This window comes from Lepidothrix coronata, unplaced genomic scaffold, assembly GCF_001604755.1.
Source record: "Lepidothrix coronata isolate B3197 unplaced genomic scaffold, Lepidothrix_coronata-1.0 Scaffold55, whole genome shotgun sequence".
Lineage (NCBI taxonomy): Eukaryota > Metazoa > Chordata > Aves > Passeriformes > Pipridae > Lepidothrix > Lepidothrix coronata.
The window spans coordinates 1,974,140-1,997,952 of NW_016690235.1; the positions used below are offsets into that span (position 1 = coordinate 1,974,140).

Below are 23,813 nucleotides of genomic sequence, written 5' to 3' on the forward strand. Positions count from 1 at the left end.
TGGAATCTTTGTTCCCCTTAAAAGGGAATCATGTATCACTACAATCTTTCTTTTCTTCCTCATGCAACTGGACTTGATAGGAGGTGTAGTCCTTTCTTGACTTGGCAGCACCTCTGCTGGAGAAGGACCTTTGTCCTAATCATTGTGATTGCCTTACCACATCCAGAGCCCCAAACCTATTGAACCTTGTTGGTAACTAGAATTCTAAGCTAATTTACAAGTAGCTCAAGAGCTTTGCAAAAAAGTCTTTCACTCAGACTGCTTATTCCTTAAAGCAGGGGACAATACAGTAAAAGACCTGCTCATGACACTGTTTTCCCTTCAACTTTGTTTATTGATGTACTGAACATGAAAAAGTACAAAGAATCCAAACACAAAAGAAAACATGTACAACCTTTTAAATACTCAACAGAATATATTCTCTATTCCAACAAATGTGAATTAAGTCATACTATACAACTTCAAATAAATACCAGCCTTATATTTTACTAAGTGCTCTGATAAACACTGTAAAGTGAAGCCCAATTTACATGCCTTCTCATCAATGCCGTTAGTTGCTACAGTAGTATAGGAAAGAAGCATGTAGCTACTGTTTTTCCCACATTGGAAAGTTTGTGATTTATATACTATATACAACTTTTAATGCAGAGGAGTAGCTTTAACAATCTAAATGCACCTAAGAATGAGGAAGTGCTCAGGAAGCCAATTGACTTTTGAATAGCATTGAGTGGGTCAGCATGAAAACTCGCTTATTCACTTTAGCACGCGCTTCACAGTATATGTACTGTACTATACTGAAAATTTTATAACTACAATTTAAATGAATAAGAACCAAAACCAACTGCAAATATAGTGTACAACTATGTTATGCATAGAACATCGCTTTTTCTAAGGGGAAGCGTATGAGCATCTCAGTTTATACAAAAGCAGGACGTAACTACATAGTTGTCAGTGCATCCTGGTGAAGGCATCAAACCCTCAGCTTTTTTTGAAAAATTTAATTATAAGCTAGATGCTAATCAGAAAATATTCTGTATTTGTTTTCCTTAAATTTCTTCAATACATGGTAAAGACTTTTTTTTCTATTTCCCCAAATAGTGATTTAAGCATCATACAAAGTTAAACTTCAATAGCATACAGGTATTTATGGTTTTCATATGAAAAATGTAAGGAAATTTGTTCAAAACATATGTTTATATTTGTTTTTTTTTTTACCACAAACATATTTATAAACAAAAATGTTGCATCACCATAAACAGCTGAAGCTAGACTATCTACAGACAAAAAGAGCAACAGATTTGATGCACTGTAAATTCAAGTCCTCAGGACAAAAAAAAAAAAAAAAGCAGACCTCAAGTAACAATGTTAATGCCATTTACAAAGAAAAAACTCATACAAAAACATTCAAAATTGAACATCACTTGGCATGTAACTTAAAAAATAAACCAAAATCAAAATTGGCTGAAAGGTTCATAACTTAAGGTCTTATTTACATTACACAAAGCTCAGGTGTTAGCCTTGAACTTCACCTTCAAAACATCTCCTAACGTACCCAACTCAGGCCACTTCTGCTGATTTGCTAGTGTGCAAACCATGCTCAATGTCTTTTAAGACAAAACAATTCTTCAAACAATAGCAAGTACATCACTAAACACCGTGAGCTCTATCTGAAGGGAATTCTTTAGGAAGAACAGATTTTTTTTTTTCCCCCATCTCTCAGTATTTTAAGTTTTCTGCTTGCTCTTATATTTTTTTTTTTAATTTTCACTTGTTTCAAAATCACAAATTAATGTGAGCCTCCTATCACTTAATAACCAGGATGATCAATGACTCCACTGATGATTACAAAAAATGAAACCAACAGTGCATCCCATTGACTTTACTTCTTAATACAAAGGTCTCAAAAGTATTTCTACATCATAAATCTTTCTAAATTTTTCCCAACAACTGCAAATTTCCTGGTAAGTTTTAAAAGCTCACTAGGTGTCATATGAAGAGATTTCTCAAAGTATTCAAGTCAAAATATTTGTTCCAGGACCAGTAAAAAGTTTCTCCAAATTTTTTTTTTTTTTACAAAAATAGATGCTTTTTTTTCTAAACCCACATCAAAGAGGTTCTTATCTCTTTGGCAAGGTACTGCTTTACGAAAAGTTCTCCAGTATTCTTACAATAAGCTTTTATAATGTGTTCCCATTCCCCAACCCAAACGATAATTATAAAATAAATACTGCTTACAACTTTATAAATAAAATGTAAACTTCAGATACTTTTCTTGAACAGCAAACTAAAATAACAATGCATTACAATGTAAATTAAACAAAGCAAATAAAAAAATTTAAAAAAACCCAACTTAAACTACTACACAAAGCCTCAGTATTTACTCATAGGTTCAAGGCAGTCATGTATAAAGAAAAAAACTTCTTCCCTTAGCTGAAACATTTTAAAAGGTCCACCTTCTTCAAAGAAGGCAATAGAATATGTATTGTAACAGGTAAAAACCCTGTACCTCTTGTCAATATTCAAACACAAAAGATATTTAAGAAGTTCTAATTCAAATATTAGCAATAAAAAATCTCTTATATTCTTAGGATGCTAAGTAGTCATTTTATCCCCATTTCCACACTGACATACAACAAAGGCATTTACTAATGCATAAAGCTTCTTGTAAATTGCCTTTGTTGTATAGTTTTCATGTATTAATGCACTGAGAATAACTTATTAGGCTTTGTGCGTTTTGTTTGTTTTGAAGGAGACCTGCAATACTCTGTCACCAAGGCGGTATCCATTCAGGCTGGCTATTGCCATAGCTGCCTCATCGTAGTTTGTCATAGTCACAAATCCAAAACCTTTGCACTTGTTGGTGTTAAAGTCACGGATGACCTTCACATTGGTTACTGCTCCGAAGGGTCCAAACATTTGCCAGAGGATACTCTCATCAGCATCAGGGGCCAAGTTGTACACAAAAATGCACCACCCAGTTCCTGCATGCCCAGGGATATTAATTCCAGCCAAACTGGTCATTCCATCAATGGTCATTGGAGGAAACCTACTGACGAATGAGGGAAAGCAGAACAGAATCATAAGGTGGCTGTTCACAAAAAATCCCAGCAAAGAAATGTCAAAATAAAAAAGAAAATGATACAGAGCTTTTCACAGGCTGAACATGTTGCTCAGGCTAATAAGGGAACATCAGAAACATTTACTACCCCCCCAACTGGACAAATATCATGTAAAAAATTATACACAAGTAGGGAGAACAGTGCTAGGTATGTCTGAGATGATGTAAGATAGAAAATCAAACAAAAAGCATGCTATAAACGTGGTGAGGGTTAGTAATTTGAAACAGGAATTCCGTGGAACTGCTACAAAACGTTTATATATTTCATGCACAGTGCAACAAAATGAACAATCTCAGCTGAAGTCTCAACATGCAAAAATCCAACATAAGTCTTACTGAAAAGAGTTTGCAAAATACTTCAAAATAATTTTGAATATGGTTATTATAAACCAAATAGTTCTTTTTTACCTCTTTACTCCATAAGCTATGTTGAGCAGGTTGTCCAACCTACAAAACATATAGCAACATGTTAAGTCTTCAGACTTTTCTATCCTTTAAGATAAAGTAAACTTGGTATATTACGGTCACATCCATTATACCCTACAGAACCTCATGCAATGTTAATGTATCGCCACTGAAAGAGCTGTCCCACCTTACTACACCTGATACAGTTAATGAATACAAAATAGTTCTTGGGTAGTAACCACAACCATAAGAAGTTCATTTCATAAAGTATACCACTACCACAAGTTTACCCTAAAACAAATAGCATTAGCATTAAGTTACAGTCAGTGAACACATTAGTTAAGTTTTCCACCTTACTAACTTGGTTTAGATGAAGAGTTTTGTTGAGGCTTCTGGCAGTTTGCACATATAATTACCAAGACAGATGCAGTATTTTGGAGCAGTAGCAAACATCATAACATGAACTGCAAAAAGGATTTTTCATTTTCTTACTCCTTTTGATAATTCCAAAAAGTCAAGCAGGTGAGGCAGAAGGCTAGCTAAGGCTTTTGGAGCTAAGGGCAAAAAAGGAAGCATATGGACAGTGGAAGCAAGGTCGGGTGAAAATATTCAGGAGGAATACAGAGATGCTGCTGGCCACTGAAGGGAGTGAATTTGTGTCGACAAAGCTTAACTGGAGTTGACGCTGGCCAGAAATCTGGGGGACAACAAAAAGTGCTTTTCTAAATATGTCGGTCACAAAGAGCAGTCCAAAAATGACATCAGACCATTACAGGATGAGGATGTTCACCTCACTAACAGGGACACAGAACAGGCAGAGATTTCTTTGCCTGTCTTCAACAATGATAATGGGGCTAAAAGGGTCCCAGTGTTTTTTGAATATACACACCCACAGACATATATATGTTAGATTGTAAGCTTTCTCCATGTATTTCCTTCCTCTCCTTCCCCCAAGCTGCTAAGCTGTAGTATTACACTGCAGCTCTAAACCCTTTGAAATTACCTGGCCAACACCTGGGACACGCAGTGCCTACCACACCTATTACTCTTATTCATGGAGTCCCTCAAAATGTTTCTTTAGGAAAATGTCCACCCTGAAGAAGCTCTTGTTTCTTCCTGGCAAATCTCAGACATGGGAAGAGAAAGTCTTATTACACATTTTCTTCAGGACTCCACAAAATATGAGCTTAGGTTAAAAAAAAAAAAAGTACAGTTGACTTAGTTTTCTCAAACTACAGAGCATTAGGATTCTGCAGTAAGCCAGGTTTGTGTAATACACTGTCAAGAAAGTAAGCCACCAAATCTCTAAAAGAGAAGAAAGGAGGAAATTAAACAATACATGACTACCATCAGTACACTCAGTGTCAATGACAGAGGTCTACTGTCATTGACATCCTGGGAGGGGGAGAGGAAGGTGAGGAGTTCTAGAAACACCATCACTTACAGGTCCTTGCTATAAAGCAGTCAGCTGAGGACTTCATTCAGTAATGAAATCACTTGTATGATTTTCTATCAGTTACCTTGAAGATTTGAAAATATTTTGAAGAAATTCTCAGGGACTTTCCACCGGAAACTTTTAAAGATGCTTTGATTTACACATCCTATAGAACAATTATGTAGAGCAGCCTTTGAAAGTCTAGATCAAGTTTTCTCTTAGTAAGAAAAAAAGAGGCACTGTATTGATCCTGTTGCTTTTACTATCCAAGTTTATGCTGATTGTTTTCAGGCCTCTGTCAACTGTTAACAGAGATGGGGCAACTACATCAGTTAATCCGGTCTGAAACGTCAACAAATGTCAAGAATTACGATTTCTTTCACATGTAACTAATGAAAGATCTGAAGCATTGGTGCCATCTCAACTATTTAGTCAGCACCACATCTGGAATGCTGCAACAATGCAAAGCAAAGACCAAAAAAACAAGAAAAGATGATTTCCCTTTACAGTTAAAAAAATTAAAAATTTGAAAAGACTGTCTTTTAGTGAAGAAGGATAAGTCTTAAGGCTTTCACAAAAAAAACCAAATTCATTTTGTCTGTAACTTCAGCTTACCTTTTGATCAGTCAGTTAAACCCTCTCCTTCCTTCAACACTGATAAAAGATTTTATTTTCTCTCTCCTATCTACTACAGACTTGGTACTTATTCAGTGCTTTTTGTTACCATTATACTTGTAACGTGGAGCTATCATAGTATCTCTAAAGGTGGTTTAAAGCATTACTTTACATGGAATATCTCAGAAAAAAAAATCAACTTGCCAGCGATATTCATAAAAATACACTGCCTTTTAGACAAAAATAAACCTCCACCAATCAAAATTTAAGGTTAAAAGCCTAAAGCTGAAGGACAGGGGTAGTCTATGGAAATTACTTAAGTGCAAAGAAATAGGTCTTATCCAAAGAAAAAACTCTGAAAGTTGAAGAATTTTTACTAATAGTGATAGATCTACCTGGAGTATCAGTTAAATACTATAGCTACCCCAGTCAGCATGAAGTGCAGTCCATGAACTCTGAATATTCAGCCTATAAACGAGGGTAGCCAATGCACGGCTTCTAAAATTTGGTACATTCTCTTTGAAGAAAACTGCCAGCTGATTTTACTTCTTGAAAAAATAAAATAGAAACTGCTGAAACGTATTACTGTTTAACACATTCCAGTCACATCCTTTAGGAGCAGAGGGAGGGAAGAAACAATCAAAATCATGGAAACAAAACTCAAGGTACTCATGAATGTAGATAATACAGGATTTGTTTCGCTTTGTTCTCGCCATCTGTCCTTTTCAACACACTAAATATCACAGGGAACTGTATGGCTGTAGTTTCAACGTGATGGGAACATATATCCCCAAAAAACACATGCAAAAAAATATTTGACTAATCTTCATTATGAAAATTTGCAATAAGATAAAGTGTAGCATGGAGGGCTTAGACAACCGACAAGGGAAAAAACAAAGCCTGAATGGGGAATGAAAATAGAGGGTGGGGAAGAGAAGGCTGGTTGTGGCATGCTGTATGTCTAAGAAGAAAACTAAATTGCCTAGGTCAATTGTTAACTGAATCAACTTGTGCATTACTCAGGAATAATCTAGGAAATGAAAAGTCATCTTCAAAAAAGTTTTTAGTGACTGAGTAGAAGAAAAAGATGACACTTTAGTTTAGTTAAGGAGGTTTATTAGACAGAAATGCTATCAGTAGGATGGCATCCATTTTTTGCTTTAGCTGTACTGTAGGAGCAGAGCTAAAGTTCACACAGAAGTTGGAGAAGCGGGAAAGCGCCACAGTGGAGGCAAACAAACACATCAGTGGGAACATGCAGGTTTCAGCACAGCTGTACACGTTATCTGACTTACCTAAAACGTTGAGCCTGCTGAGCTAGAGGTGCTGGATACCTTCTGTTTGGAGAATGGTACAGCTGGGAAAGAACGGCCTGACTGGTTTTTTGGCTTGGATTGTTAGCAAACTTTACAGTGATGGGCTCTGTGGCACCTGGAGGTTTCTGGCCATTCAAGCCCTTGATAGCTTCTTCTGCTTCAATTCGCTTGTCAAACCGGATAAACCCCACGCCCCTTGATACCCCTGCACAACGTGAAGGAAGCATATAATTAATTCAGAGACTCCAGAATATTAGCTGTTAACATTTTATTTTCAAGGCCAATTGCTATGTTAATGGTCAATCAGTGTGAAGACATGACAAATTTTGAGCATAAGAGAACCGAGCTTTGGCTCAGAATAAGAATTTTCTACTGTAATTTTAATTTTTAATTTAACTGATGTAAGACTCATTTGTGCAAAAAGCTTGGAGGGTTGAGGGAAAACAGGAGAAAGAACTTAAACCTAGTGAGTCAAAGAGGAACTCTGAAACAAAGCAATTTTGGTGAGGATGGAGATGAACTCAGAACCAGCTGCACTGTAACCTCCAGTCAGTTTACACTACTCTGCAGTATCTACATTCACAGGAATTCCGTAAATAGCTTAGTTATCTGCTCCCCAGCAGCAAAAAATGGCATATGCCCTCCTGCAGTACCCCTTGAAGGTCCCTTTGGAGCAAATATGCTGAGAAGATGATGACATGCACGTTCTAGACTGCAGTAACAGGAATTATGGGTATGTCTTAACAGTCCATGGTTACCTTTAAGTATAAGATTCATTTTCAGTGTATCACCATACACCATTAAGTGTTATTTTTGAAGGAAACTTTTCTTGGTATAGAGAAGTCAAACACAACATGCAAGGGGATCAGCAAAGTGAAGGAAGGTCTTAGGAACATTGCACATTAAAAATTTATATTGTCTTAGACATAAACACTAAGGTCTCAACACTTGAATCAATTAACGTTAAAGCTACTAACAGCCAACATTACTTGAATGCTTTGTTGTAATATTCCTAGTGCCATTTAGAGGTCCTTTATGTTTTGGTTCATAAACAATGATGATTTAAACCATCAAAGTGACAATATGTGGGTATAAAAAAAAAGCTTCAAAGAGGCAAATGTCACAGTTTCAACTTCACATTTTTTTATCTGTCAGTTTGTGTCACAACCTTATTATTCATATCATTTTGAGCCTACCTCTCCCAAATTACTAAGAAGGAAGGAAGAAAGCTTAAACCTGAACAACAGTCTCTATGCTAGAAAACTACTGTGCAAATACCAGGATTTATTAATACTTAGAATTATCCAGCACATTAGAAGTTTAATTACATTTACTTACTGGCCCATTTGTCAGACCCTATCTATTTCTAAGCAAGAATATACAGGAACATACTGTAAATGATTATTTATTGCAAAGACTGGAAATCTGACCCACAAATTTGCTACTTCTATGCATCAGTATTTGGCCTTTAGCTTTCCTTTCCATGCCTCTCTACACTCTCAGCAATTCACACTATTAAAACACTGTATAATGTGTCAATATTGAGATTTCTTTTAACTGCAAAGGACTACATGCAAGCTCCTCCACAGGTCAGTACAATCCTTTCAAAGTAAGACAGTTTGCAAAGCTTATGACCTCCTACAGCTGAAAGCTGTTTTTCACGCACAGGGATATCTGACTTTGAAAAGGTACAACTATAAAAAAAGTCAAACCTAGCTAATCACAGAACTTACCTGCTCATGAGGAACTCAAAGTTCATGCATATGCCCCCAGTTAATGAGTCAACCTTGAAAACAATCTTAACAGCAATTACAAGGGTGGGTCTTCTGTAATCCTAGTCTCAGAGAACCAGCTGTGCATTTTTGCATAAAGTTTTCTTTTTTAGAAAAATAAAGTTTAATAGCATTTTGTAAGGCGCTGAGAGACTATTTTCATGCAGCAGCTTGGCGAGGAAGATTATAGCAGCTGTAAATTTAGTACAAGTCATCAAACAGTCTTCAAACCTGCACCTTCAGGGTGGAAATGACTCAAGCTGGCTCAGTACATTCCACAGTCTATTTTTGCCCATGCATATTTATGAACAATTCCAGGAGAAAAATGCTTTTTCTGGTCTACATTATAGAGACAAGACCACCATACTGAAAGATGAAATATTTCTTAAACTGCCAGTCCAAAAAGGAGAGGCCATGCAAAACTGCCTACTTACCAGTGACTTGGTCAACTAGAATACGAGAAGTAATAATGCGTCCATACTGGGAAAAGATCTGTTCCAGTTCTTTCTGGGTCATTGTTTTTGGAAGTCCACTAACATACAAATTTGCATCTCTGATAGAAGCCGAACTTGGTCGCGCATAGGAAACCTTAGGGGAAAAAAAAAACAACAAAAAAAACCCCTAGAAAACCAACACTTTTAAACCAGATGAAATAGGTTAGTAATTTGTTCTGAACGTGGGTCACTGGGCCTTCAGATTTGTTTTTTATTTTTCTGGAGCTGGCTTCTGAAAATACAGATGGAATGCAACACAGACCACATAGAAGAAGCTGACTGCATGGACTGTCTGTAATTGGAGAACTGCTTTCAAATAAATGAGAAAAAGCTAGGTACACACTCCAGCAAGCCTTGGTGAAGAAAATGTTCTCCATTAGCTTACTGTAAGATTAAAAAGACAAATTTAAGAAGCTCCAAGAATGTCTTTTTAATTCTCATTAAAAAGCACTAAAACATACAAGAAATGAAGATTTCAGTGTGATATCTAGGCCAAAAGCACAAAAAGGCAGTCCAAAGCACTTAAAGGTTTCCAAATGTTTTTCAAGTGCATGTACATGTGTTGAGCATCCTGTCAAATGACACAATCATTCATGAGGGCAAGATAAACTCTGCTATATCACTTTCACAGGCCTCAGAATGAATGGCAGAAGCAGGAATCCAACCTCTATTTTGACTGTTCAGCAGCAGCTTGCCAATTTTAGCAACACAGAGGTCTTACAACTAAATGTCAATTAACAGTGAGATTCTCAGATCCTTTTGGATAGAAAGTTTTTCACTTGGTGCCTCCAAGTGTCAGTCAGAAATATTTTAAGATGATCAAGTACATCCTTCAACCTTTAGACATGTTACAAAACCAGCATGTTCATTACTTTCTGCTGAAGTCTGTACAAGTGGTCTTATGCTTACTACAGGAATGATTAAAACAAAACATCTGTGCTTCCTGAACATGACAAAATACTTTTATCTGGGGTTCTCACCGTGCAAAACATAAAAATAAAGAAGGAGTAGTCAGATTTATGTCCTTTCCTTCCCTCCCCTGCAATTAGCCTGCACTATTACCCAACACTGGGCAGCTGAAGCTTGATTCTGTAAATCTGTCTTTTGCCTAACTCTTTGATATTTCTTTTCAAATCCTTCCTGTCTCATTTTCATGCAGATCAGCAGACTCCTAAGACTCCTGTGGTAGCAAAACAAAAGAGAGCACCCTGGAGATTAAACAAGCACTATCCTGAACGCTGCTGTGATCCTTCAAGTTCTACCCAGAGGCTTTATGCAAGGTACCTTTGTGCTGGCTGAACAGGGCTGACCTAAAAAACTTACAGCTGTCCAACACAGCTATAAGTGTGGCTCACTTATAGCTGTCCAGCCTCGTGAGCCACACTGCCTTGTTCTTTCTACATGACAGCCACACAAGAGCTGAAGACCTATGTTCAAAGTTACAGCACGAGTCTAAAGGTTGCCTGCATTCAAAGTAGCAACAAGGACAGTGATGGCCACCTACTTCTACCAGGCAGAGAAATAACAACAGCTAAAGAATGAACAAACTTGCCCAACTTGCCCATTTGGCTCTCAGTTTCTTTAAGAAACAAAGTTCCATGCCTTAGAACTTGGCAGGATAATTTTCAGGAGACTAAAGGCCAAAGAACAGAGTCAGTCTGCCTTGGGGACAGGCCTAGACACAATAAATGCATGTATTAGCAAAACCAAGGAGTTCTGAGTAGCTAAGTCAATGTTTGTTTTCAAAAGGAACCCTTCCACCAACACCTCAAAATTTAACTCCACACAGTAGGCAGGGACAGCAACAAAGTCCATTTATAACTGAACACAATGAACTGTTTTATAGTTTTAAATTATCTTTGGAATTAAGATACACTGAAGTGTCCTATCCAATCCTTTTTAAGCTGTCAGATGTTTTTCTTCCTATATGCATTTTGTCTGGTCCTCTGGAGAAAATTTCAAATTCCTGTAACCGTCAGCTAAGGAAGGAAGAACAACAGTAACTTTTCTTTAAATTTAACAAAACAGCTCCGCAACTGCTAATCAATATTTCACTGCTGAGAAACTAAAACCCCCATGGTTTGCTGTAGGTATTGTGGACTTTACAACAGCTTTGAACTTAAGTGAATATCTGTTACCAAGCTCTTTTCTACATGCACTCTTGCAAGTACTCACAACAGAGATTATAGAGTATAAGCTCTTTTCAAACAGGACATCCTCACTATATAATGGGGCAGTGCACACTCAAACTTTTACAGATGTTACAAAACTTGGACGAGTGACTGACAGACCAGACATCCTGAGGGACTACAACAGACTGGAGAACTGGGTAAGCAGGATACTCAAAGGAATTCAAGAAAATCAGTCCTCCCCCTGGAGAGAATAATCCCACGTACCACTACGTGCTGGGAGCTGACTGGCTGAAAAGCAGGTTGTCACAGAACCCTGGAGTTCTTGTAGGCATCAAGCTGATCATAAGCTAGCAGAATGTACCCTTGTGACACAGATGGCCAACAGCCACCTAGGCTAAATTAGCAAAAGCATCACCAGCAGGTCGAGGGAGGTCATTCTTCCTGTCTACTCAGCACTGGTGAGACACTTGCATGGGACTGCTCTGGGCTCCCCAGTGCAGTAAGATATTTTTTACACCTAAGATATAACACCAATCACAGGTTACCCTTCATGGAAAGTACCCCAGTGACTACTCATGTATCCTAACTGACATATACTCGAATCTGGGCAATTAGTCACAGGAATAACACACATTAAACCAAAATCAGCGGTTCATCACCAATATCCAAACACTATATCCAGCCATCCTGCTAAGCATCAGAAGTTCTCGCCAGGCAAGAAATCAAAGAAATATTAACTTCAGAAACCCAGTGTAATTTAATTTGATTTTTTTTGGCAAAATACTACTAGCCATCTTTGATTCTTGTAAGTCAGCACCACTAGAGAAAAACGAGGACACCATAAAATATTACTGGTGTAAGGGAATTAATTCCTATGCAGGAGAACATTGCCTGGAGTATGGGATATACAGTTTCTTTTCTCTGTTGATGTCAAAGTCCAGTCATTTCTGTTGTGATATAACTTTAAAGCAGAGACTCCCTAGATTCATCTCCCTACCTGTATCCTGTCAGTTTGATCATTCCTTAATTACTTGCTGATAGTTCTAGATTTAGTCTCTTCAAACAATTTACATACAGACTGAATTAACAGCTGTGCTAAGATTTTAATTCCACAGCTACTTCAACAAGTGAACAATTACAGTTATGCAATGTCAAAACCACTGAACAGAAAGCAAGTCAAGAAACCGACTGAAAACCTACGGTTTTAAATATTTAATGACGACACACACTGTACAACACTGAACAGCACTACTCTGGAGATATCAATTTAAAAAAACAGTTTTACTGAAATTTTCCACTGCGGTTACTAGGAAAGACACTTGTTTCTAGAAATGTAAACATTACACCACCAAATTCAAGCATTTTCACCACTGCTTTAATATTTCATTTAACATCATGATGAACCAGTTTACAATTTTCAAGTGATAGCTGTGAGAGTTGGCAGGTTAAGCAAAGAAGTTGCCAAAAATAAGAGACACAATCCCTACAAATGAAATTTTTGGTTTCTTACTATCTGCTACTTCCTACAGACACTTCAGTACCATGCTTGAAGCTCTTTTTTCTTATAGCTTATTAGTATAAAGCGCAAATAGAAGTAGTATTTGTATTCTCTCAAAGAACTTCAGAATTTACTACCACTTTCTCCTAAGCACCCCTACTTAACATATTCTCAGAAGGTTTTAAATCTGAAATCTTTAAATATTAAAATCAGGATTTCAGTCAATGTTTACATTCATTAACTACCAGTGTAATCTTTCAGCTTAGAACACTGCTTGCCCTTCAGGACAGTATCTAGTTCTTTTAAAATGCATGCTTCAGTGGAAAAAAAAAATCCAGTAAAAAATTACCATCCAGTGTGTGCAGATGAAAATGAGTTAAACCTATCTGCAAAGCAGACAGATTTATACTGAGAAGAGGAAAACACTAGGAATATGTAAGCCCTCTTGGCAAGTATAATAAAAACAAGGACGTATTTTTGTTACAGCAATGTTCTCAGAGGCCTTTGTGCCAGGCACCAAGCACTTAAATTTGTATGAGACACCATGACTCAAGACCTCTTCTTAATTCAATTTCTAGTAAGAAGATGCTGCAGCACACCTCAAAGATGAGGTCTGAGCTGTCACTAGCCAGCAATACATCATCTGAAACAGGAGAGTACATTGCTGTATATTCATCAAGTTTACTTCCTGTATCTCCTTGAATGAAAAGACAGCTCCACTCAGACACAGACTTCCCTCTGCAAAGGTGACTTACACTCAACCCTGTAGAACTACCAATGGATACTGCTCAACACAGCTTCACTTATGTATGTAGATTAAGATAATCAATATAACCATATCTGTTAAAGCTGGTGCTTTCTCAGCCTGTTGTGCAATAGGCAATGCATTCAAAAAAGGGACACCAAAGTCACAGCCTTTCAGCATTATCAGAAGGGGTTTCACTGTTTTAGTCCACATCTCAAAAGTGCTCCAGCCCTGACAACTACAACCTGTGCCAGTGTCACCAATCTGAGGTCGGCCATGGGATCCACATCTGCTCTGTTCCCAGAGGGAACAGCTGAGGGCATGAATGGACCAACCTGACAGGCTGCTCCTCTATAAAATCAGACTATCAGAATCAGATTTGGCCATGAAGTAGTAGCAGGCTTAGAATACGATCAAAGTGATTACTGATGGGCATAGTCGTTCACATGAACATGACTAGACAACACAGAAGTACCTGTATTTTATAAAGCTCTTTCTTGGAACAATTTTTATCTGAATAACATGGTTTTGCCAAAGAGCTGTATGCTAACTATATCATAACTATTTAAGACTCACAAATATAAACCCAACACCGATTTTTGAGTAAGAAGAAAAAATAACACAGGTATTTATTTTACAAAATTAAGGAATGAGCACTCTGCAGGTAACTTCCATTGAAATAAAGTGAAGTCTCCTTACAGAAAATCCTTTGCAGCTTTTAGTAGCTGTTTACAGCAAAGTCTTCTAATTTTACATATTTAGAACCTTCACTCTAAGCATGTTAGCATACAGTATAGAGCCTTCCACCAAATTTCAGATTAGTTACTGGACAGAGAATAGTCTGCTGAGACAACAATGAGTACTGGAGCTCAGAAAGACTTTTTACTTTCATTCCCCTTTGACCATGTGTCTTTATTTAACTCTCATCAGTCAGGAAACAACCACCACAACCTCTTGTGCTACTTGCCTGCAGCATACCTGCACTGACCCCACTTTCCAGCATGCAGCAAGCTGAAAGCTCTATCACCACAACAAAGCTAGGAAAATGAGCTAGCTGCTCAAGTTCAGCTTCTACACTAAAACATGAGATGGGGAATTATGCGCTACAATCACAGAACAGCAGTTCTGCTATTTTGCCTTTAAAGGGATCAAGACAGAAAAACACTTTAAAATCTGCAGTCTTGTTAAAAATAAGCATTTAACTTAGAATTTAAGTACAAACAAAAGATACGAAACAAAAGGAGATCCAATCTCCAAACATTTTCATTTTCCTACTTCTCACATACTTTTACTGTCAAGAAACCTTTCTCCGCACTTTACATTCATGGTTCAGATCTGGTAACACCCCCTTTTCCCACTCATGCCCAAAAAGTGAGAGCACCAAGAATTTCAGACACTTAGAATGGAAAAAGTAGTCAGATTTCATAGAGAATAAGGGTATGCAGTATAATATTAAGCCCTCTATGCAATACAACAGAACAAAGTCTCTGAACAACAGACCCCAATTATCCTTATGCTTTTGGAGTTGAGGTAGGTTTGTTCACACATTTTCCCTTCTTCTGAAGGAAATAAATAAACTTCAGTTTCTCTGTGTTTTGTTGAGGGAGCTGCTACTATTGACAGAAACTGTGGCAAGCTCATCTCCTGGGTCTCTCTTGCACTATTCCATGGGCACATCTCCTAGAAAGGCACACAAAACATCTATTGCCACAGTTATCACTTCATTGAAGTATCTCACAGCCTTTCAGGAAAAACTATTACTGCATAGATAAAAGACACCCAGAGTCAATATTTAATATGTCAAAAAAAAAACAAACACAAAACACAAACAACAACAAAAACCCAAGCAAAACAAAACACTAACTTGGAAGCTGCTATCTTAACAGAGATCTGTTTATCTCAAGACTTCCATAATTTCAAAGGTAAGCAAAACCATATTTTACAAAATTTAAAGCATTCGTCCAAAGAGAATGTAAAAAACCTCCATACCTAGGAAAGCCATAGCCTACCTAAAGGACTTTGCCTAATTAGAGGACTTAGCATAGCATGGGAAAAGCAGAGTACAAAAGATGCATTATCAGTCTCAGCAGTAACAAGCAGTTTTTCACTAGTTTTGTTGGCATTTTTTTGCTTGCTTAAAGCTTGGCTTTTGAGCAAAGCTTGCAGTCTTCCTTCAGCTCCATACAGTACTGCTGGCCCCTTGGAATATGCCCATTTCTGTGTTAGAAACACCCAATGCAGCTCAGAAAGGACTTTACTGCACCTACTGAGGCTTTATGTCTGCAAACCTGCACAGCAGCCTTATGATGACCTGCCCTGGTCCAAGGGTTCTCTTCCTCAGAGAAAGCAAGGATGGACTCTTGTAAGAAACTCCAATCAGTAGCAACATGGCCCTTGGGGCTCAAACAGAAAACAGACTATGTCATTGGTGAAGGTGAGATTAGCACATTTTATGGTTTCGTCTGACACGCTGTATACAAATGAACAACCGTGTGGCCATAATGTGGTTTACAGGAAGTGACAACAATATGCTTTTAGAAGTGAATCCTCCTCTCAGTATTATTCAGCTATGGGAAAAACAAGCAGTCAGTTTAAGCTGGTTAAGTAACATTCAAAGTCAGAGGAGATTTGAATTTCAGCGAAGAACAAATTTTACCTGGGGGTGAAAAGGCATGTGTGTGTGTGTGTATGTGCAGTATAAAAATGAAAATACTGTCAAAGCTTTAACTGTTAACACAGCTAAAAACCTGCATAACTACAATTCACAAAACTCCTGCAGAAATTTAAGAAAAAAACCCTACCTTTACCTTTGTTTCAAGACAAATTGTTCTTCTGCCTCAGATCTGCTAGAGCAGTTAAAATTTTACCTTAAGAATACAGTCCTGAGTATGTAGTTACCCTGTCAAGAGCACTACATGTTCTGGCAAGATAGCCTCTCTCTCAATCTTTGCTGATTGATAACATCAGTAAAAATCACTGGTTTTAATTAAACCTCCACATAGAATTCCCTTTTGCCCCTCACTAGAGCAATGTTCTTTAATGTTGGGGGAAATGGGGGTGAGAAATAACAAGGTAAGGAGGGTTTCTCTCACCTGCACAGCTCACTTGCCTCTGGCATTTTAACAGACTTTTTACACAATTCATTGTATTTCATTGCTACCCAGGGACATTACTTAATGAAAAAATTACTACAAAGTGATACTACCAAATTTTTTCTCCACAAGTATCAGTGGCAAAGACAGGAACATTCTCAATCTTTTACATGCTGCACTAAACTCAGAAATCAAACCATCATGTTTCTTTTTAGTATTTTGTTATTTTCCATTAAGTGTAAAAAGCATTTTCAAGAGCAGTACCACTGGTAAAATTTAAGGGTGGAGCTGTTGACCAGCTAAATTGTAGCATAATTCCTTTAAAATGAATCTTCTTGTAAATCTAAGTAATGGTTCAGGGCACCAAGTGGAACTGCATTACATTATGCCAAGTTTTAAGGACACACTGACTCAAAGGACACTAATGAAGTTGCAGCACATCCCTCACTTCAAAAGTCTTCCCATGCTGTACTGCACTTCTTTGGGCATTCATAAAGCTGATATTTTAGTACTCTTCTACTCAAGTCCTAACTAGCTCTTCTCATTACACAGTTTTCTACAGGAGGGCAGTCAGCTAGGTGATGATGGCAAAATAGAACATCTTGTAGCCAAAGAATTTGTCAAACTTCATTCCAGCACCAAGGTTGGCAGAATGTTACATGTTAAGCCTGTTTTTATTTTAAATATATGCAAATTTACAAAGTAGTGGGAAGAAAACCTACAGATTTAATACTTTAGATAAATTATTTCTTAAATCTCTATTCCCTTGACAGGTAATAATTACCAATGTAAACATTCCAATAATCCAAAGAGCTTCAGAGGAGGAAAACCCTATTAAATCTGTCTTCTAAGCAGCACTAGGTTAGGTAAAACACAACTAGATAAGCAATGCTATCTTAAAATAAAAGGTCTACTCCCAGGCCTCTAGCTGGACGGACTATTTTTTTCTGCTTTCAAACACATATTTATGCATCTCACTGGCATTCTTGATTAACAAAACCTGCACGCAGGGGCTCTGCCACTTCAGGCCCTCTCACACTAGTGAGCTAAGGATAGAACAGTGGAAGCTCCTCAGCTCTAGTTCACCTTAAAAGGGAGGAACGAGCACCACATGATGACACTGTCATCTTCAGTGTCCCCTTGGCAGCTACAATCCACAAAGGACTGTGCCCAGCATTAAAGCAGCCTAGCATTCATGAAGAAAAGCCAGATATTTTCCTGTGTCTTTCTGCTACCCCTAACAGTGCAGGTAAAAAGCTGCCTCCTATTCACCACCTTGCACAGCTCTAAGCCAGTTTAAAGACAGGCCATTTGTTTGCCCGCTCCTTTTCAAACTAAGAACCTGAGTATACCTCCTTGTTAATGCAGGAGTCTTTTACTCCACATTTTATTCCTCCCTTGAAAGGTATTCCTATTTATATAATCTCACAATAAATTCACTGGGTTTTTTTTAAGAGTTCTCCTAAGAACACGGTGAGGGGAAGCCACTGAGGATTTCTCCTCTCCCGAGCAAAAGCCAATCCAACAAAAACATGCACTGAATATTCTTATCACTCTGTGTAAGTCAGTGACTCATAACCTTCTTGCTTCTCTGAGTTCTCCACATTTGGGAAGAACTTATCTTTCCAGGACAACTCAAATGAAAAAAGGAGCCATGGACAAACAAGCAGGTAACCAGAAAAATCACTCCTTGCACAGAAATATACATTTTTACTGTCTCAAACAGAGCAAAGAGCCTGTCAGCAGCATCATCTTCCAAAAGAGAAAAATCCACAGAAAACACTTTACTTTTTATAAGATACAACTCATTTTCACACTGAAGTTGCACAATTAAATGAAGCCCAAACTTCACTACATATACGATGTAACCATGTTTACATTGCAAAGAACCATAAACTATGCCACAGAGGGCAGCACACAGTATGAGGAGGCATACTGTCTAGCAGAGCAGGGTTCAGGTATCCAACACACCTATAAGTGCCTTCAACATTAATGTATACTCACACTGATGTTTTAATATTCAGGTGAAATCAGAAGGCAACACAACTGGTACCAGGTACAAGACTAAGACTGCTATGACTTGCTTTGGAGGTATGGATCTGAAAGTTTAAGATACTTTACAAATTATTCAATGCAGTATTCCATAAAGCGTTCCACAGGATGTTCTTTTTAAAAAAGGTAAAAGGTAATAGGTTTTTATATCACTACCCTTACAAAAAAGCTTAAGCCAGCATTTGCAAATTCACCTTTTCAATGTATTTTATTTCAAGAAAACAAGAAGTGGCATCCCCTTTTAGGGATCATAAAATGAGTGAGCATCCTCACTCTTCTATTAATGGATTAAAACAGTAGATAAGAAAAACAACTCTGTTTCTAGAAATTAGAGAAACTGAATTTAATAAACAAGGGCAGGAAGAGTTACAACACAACTGAAAAAGATAGGAATATCAAACATTAGAGACCTAGAGATTAGGGCCCTAGAAATCCAGTAATTCATGGATAACTGAAATTCATGGATAACTGAAATAGTTATTTCATCATTTAATGTTAAGGATTTGTCAGAGAAACAAGACAACCAGCAACCTTTAAAAAGGAAATATTAATAAGGAATTTATACCATCTCTGAGAAGGTAAGGAGGAAGCACATAGTGTTCAGATAATATGCAAAATCGCATTTCTTCACCTAAAGCATGCAACATAATTTGACAGTTAAAAAAAGCCAAACGTACATCCAGAATGTCAAGAAAAAGGAATTGTAATCTAACTCTCCAAATCTAAGCAGACTAGAAAGGACTAACATTTGCTTCATGAAGTCCTATTCTATTCTACTGACACTAGCAGAATTTTTGTTACACTTGAAAAAGTAAAACAAATCAGGAATTCAAAACAATTCTGTTTCTTTAAATCATATTAACACTACATACTTTTATTGTTTTAGTTTGAAGTCTCAATCCATTCAGAGTGTTGATAGCTTTTTCAGCATCCTTGGTGTCAACGTAGTTCACAAAACCATAACCCAAGCTTTGTCCTGATTAAAAAGAAGGAATAAAAGTCATCATTAGTACTGCAGTGCCACACAATGGGTAGCTAACTGTTTTAATGCTACATAGACACACTAAGCAAACATTGCTTGTATTGAAGAACAGTATCTGCTCCAGATACAAATACAAAATTTGTAATGGTCATAACATTTTCCACTAAGGTTGGTAGATTTTAAGTAGCTTCTCTGTTCCTGTGTACTGTGTAGTACTTTCTCTGTTCAACCCAGAAATGGCTACATTTAGTTCAATGGAAGAATTAAAAATGAGTGAGTTTAAAATGTACTTCAGTGTCAGAATTTGAGCCAAATCTGAAGCCAAACACTTTTACAGCTGTCATTCATACAGTACATATAGCCTCTCAGTAACAAGGAGTTTAAAAGCTTCTTTTATTACGATATTCAAAACAACTGGTAACAGTAACTGTTTATGAATTAAATATTGGTCAAAGATGCATTATTTTCAGGTTGTTTTAGTGATGGAAATTCGGATGGCAGATGGACATAAAGCATTTTTAATTAGTTCTTAATCTCTGAACAACAGACCATTTCTAACCATGCATTCTGTCTAAGCACTTATTAAACACTTGAGTTCAGCATAAGAGTCCTCTCAACAACTTCAAAACCTATAGTATGCCATCCCTAACAAGCATTCTCCTTTAAAAGTACTTTTAGTGCATAAGAATGCAATTAGGTATAAAATTTTAACGTAATGATAGTATACCACTTAGTAAGAATATTACCCTTTTATTAGCACAAACCTTTTCAGAGACACTCCCATACTCTTGACCATTTAAAAAAAAAAAAAAAAAGCTATAGGGAAGCATCCAACATATCTAATTCACAAAATGCTAATTAGAAAGATTATTTTGGATACAGAACAATATCAAAGGATAAACAGCATTATATAAAGCAAAATGGCAATTTATATCCAAAAAAGAACTTATGCTGTATCAAGTTCTCGTATGGTATCTATACAGTATGTATTAAACAGTATGTAATGCAAAAATATGATGGGAAGTTGGTACTTGATTCATTATGACAAGAGAGGGCTTAGTAACAAGCCCATCACCTCTGGCATCCAGTTTTGTACCAATTATGCTTACCATGGCACCAAAGAAACACAGACACCATCACCACCCCACCCCCAAAGCTGCCTCCATTCTTTTCTATCTCCTCCTCAGATGAAATCAGAAGATAGGTTAATATATGCATCCACAAAGAATCCAAACCCGAAGTGGATAAAGTACGGAGCAACTTGTTCTAGAGAACCCTGTTCTGAGCAGGAAGTTAGACTACATGATCTTCAGAAGTGCCTTCAACCTCAACAATTTCAGGCTCCTGTAACAAACCATACAGAAATATACAGAAGCATTTCTGTATTCATTTACACCTCTACCTAGATATATCCAAGTTTCTTGTCTTGGAAATGCCTTTTTCCTTATTAGTTTGATGACAGTAGAACAATTTCTATACCTGTCACCTCCATCACTCCCACCGTCTGCAGAAACTCTTCCCAACAGTGTCTCCAAAAAAGAGGGAATGTCTTTTTGTGCATGACTTATTTTAGTCTTATCCTAATATAGAAATGCTGATTTTAGGCGCTGTTATTAATCTCCTAAGAAACCCATTTAAACCACAACCTTAAAATATGTTAAATTCTAAAAGAGAAAGCTATTTCAGATAAGATGTTCCAACTCATTAATTCCAGACTGAAAAGAAAGATGTGCAGAAGTTATTTCTACTACCCCTCTGTCGAGGTGATCTACTTTTCACATTAAAAACACCCAGACCACTGCAGACAACGAGCATACCCTGCTGTTATAAAGGATTTAGTTAATGACCATTGTTCTGGAGACATTCTACAATTAAGTCGAACAATAACAGAAAATAGCTCTGGACTCTTTCATCTGTGCCTCTTCTCCACCAAACTCCACTCACCAAGACAGAAATCCCCTGCACAACACACACTTGTTTCCAAGTGTGCTTCCAAGTGCTACTACATGTTTAGGTATTCTGAATAGTCAGTTTAGCCTTTTGCTGATCTTCAAAATTACAGCCTACTCAACCTTAACACAGATAAGAGACTGACTACTTGAGCACATCAGCTCTTTATTCCATAACAGATCTACAAGCAGTATTAAACTTAGCTTATCCTAAACAAAGGAGTGACAAGAGTTTCTTTTTTTTTTTGTGAATTTGTACTTGTGCTGTTGAGAAGAACATATTCACCACCTTCAAGGGTGCTCATGTGCAGGCGAGCAATATTTCAGAAGTTACATGCTCCAACTGTCAGTTGAGCTTATTCTCTTTGACAGTTCTTGTGGCTACTTCATAGACCTGTTTACAGCTGTTTCTGTAAACTTTCTACCAGATTTTATGCTTGGAACACTACAAATATTAGACAATATGGTGCAGAAAAATGCAACAGTTAACTAAATTATTGTTACAACAGTCACCCAAACTAGAAAAAGCAAAAATGATAAAAAATGCACAGGGTAATTCACAATACTTATCAGAAAAGAATCACAAATAAATTATTTTTATTCTGCCCAACGTGTTTTGTAAACATTTACTATAAATAATGTACACAGCTGTAAAAGTCTAAAGAAAATCCTCTGCTATACAATATCCAGAAAAAGTCACAAAGAAGTGCTGTCTACAGAAAAAGAGGTCAAGCAAACTAGATGTGATAGAAGTGACACCTGTCCATTTTCAAAGTTTTGCTCTTAAAAGTAGCAGCAATTTCCCTAAAGCAGAATACAGCCATTTCAATAGAATTTCTAAACCAGTATTCTCCTCCCGACAAAAAATAATTCAACTTCCTGAATAATAATAATTTCACTCTAGAACTCAACTTATGTTAAAGGACTCCTTGGTTATTTCCAGCAACTGCTTCAACATTTTTAATGAGAAGTTTACAGCACATTCCTGTTGCAAGAACTCAATTTTAGAAATAAAAATTACGATGAAGACTTAGGTTGGATTACTGTAGACAAGACTCAAATGAATAAACGACAAAAAGATCAAGAAACTTAACTGATTGTTTAGCAAAATCCAAGCCAAGTCTAGTTTTACTTTAAGGTAACTCAGAAGGACTGCGGGATAAAAAAAAGATGCGTCACTGCACTGTACATTTCCATGAGGCACAGCTATTTACACCACCCAGGAGAAGCACTGAATTACTGAATGCTCAAAGGCAATTATAAGACAGTTGACTTCACTTCATCACTGTTAATGACTATGCAAAGCCTTCTCATGAACTTCAGAGGAATAAGATCTAGAGACAAGGTAATTTTTCCTATTGCCCTGTTACCACCCAATTATTCATAAAAGATAAGAGTTGGTGACATGAAAGAAAGAAAAATGAAGTTCTGGAGCTTTCTGAATACTGATGTATCTTACTACCTAGAGAAGTCCCCTGCCGAAAAAGCATTCATGCATAAAGCACTTGGTTGCACAAAACAGCCCAGGTGTCCTGAGGCATCCCCCACTTCAGTGTTAGGAGATCAACTAGTGAAATCTGTCATGTAAGACTAGAGATTGCTCTAGATACCACAATTAATAGGACACTATTGTTTATGAGCATGAAGCAACACGTCTGGTGTTTTTCTTCTGCTGGTTACTGTAGTCTAAACATTTCCTCTGAAGTCCACTTCCACAGTGAACACAGCTCATCACTGTTCTTTGCAGAGTCTGCTGCTGTTCTCAGCATACAAAGCCCTCTCTACTTCATTATCAGTTTAAAGATCATGTATTCTGATTACAGTATGAGGCAAAATTATTTTTCTAGATTCAAATGAAGTGAGTTCTAAAACCTGGTGGTGTCTCTTTGCTACCGGCTGTCTACTGAAAGACAGTTTTAAGGGCTGGGCTGCTAGCGGTGATCACCCATCCAAGGCAGCAATTTATGCCTCAACAGGACTGAGGACAGCACCTGTAAACAGAAATGAACACTTGAAGGTATAGATGCACGGTAAGATGACAAAGGCTTTACTCTCCCTAGATAATCCATACACAATTACCATGTCTTAGCAGTTTATTCTTTTCAAATAATTCTTACTGTGTCTAAGCTTCTGTTTCTCTGGGAGCTCCAGAACCTATGTTCCCATGTATTTGAGTCCCTGTTTGAAAATAAAAAAAACCTGTAAGAC

The 23,813-nt window shown here is 37.2% G+C and overlaps 1 protein-coding gene and 1 long non-coding RNA gene across 16 annotated transcripts in view; one reads left to right on the plus strand and one right to left on the minus strand.

The window, feature by feature from the left end:
• Positions 1-311: 311 nt before the first annotated feature.
• Positions 312-23,813, minus strand: part of ELAVL2 (ELAV like neuron-specific RNA binding protein 2) — a 110,768-nt gene continuing 87,266 nt past the window's right edge. For 14 of the 15 annotated variants that reach the window (XM_017816413.1, XM_017816412.1, XM_017816420.1 and 11 more), the window contains 5 exons: positions 19,547-19,650; positions 9,096-9,249; positions 6,869-7,094; positions 3,527-3,565; positions 312-3,049 (listed from right to left, as the gene is read on the minus strand). In XM_017816413.1, coding sequence (XP_017671902.1) covers positions 2,719-3,049; positions 3,527-3,565; positions 6,869-7,094; positions 9,096-9,249; positions 19,547-19,650 — 854 coding nt within the window. In that variant the 3' untranslated portion in view covers positions 312-2,718. The remainder of the gene's footprint in view (positions 3,050-3,526; positions 3,566-6,868; positions 7,095-9,095; positions 9,250-19,546; positions 19,651-23,813) is intronic. The other variant, XM_017816407.1, reaches the window with a different exon arrangement.
• LOC108498106 lies at positions 11,670-13,567 on the plus strand. Its single transcript, XR_001875067.1, has 3 exons — positions 11,670-11,745; positions 13,047-13,220; positions 13,364-13,567. It is a non-coding gene; the product is annotated as an uncharacterized LOC108498106 (long non-coding RNA).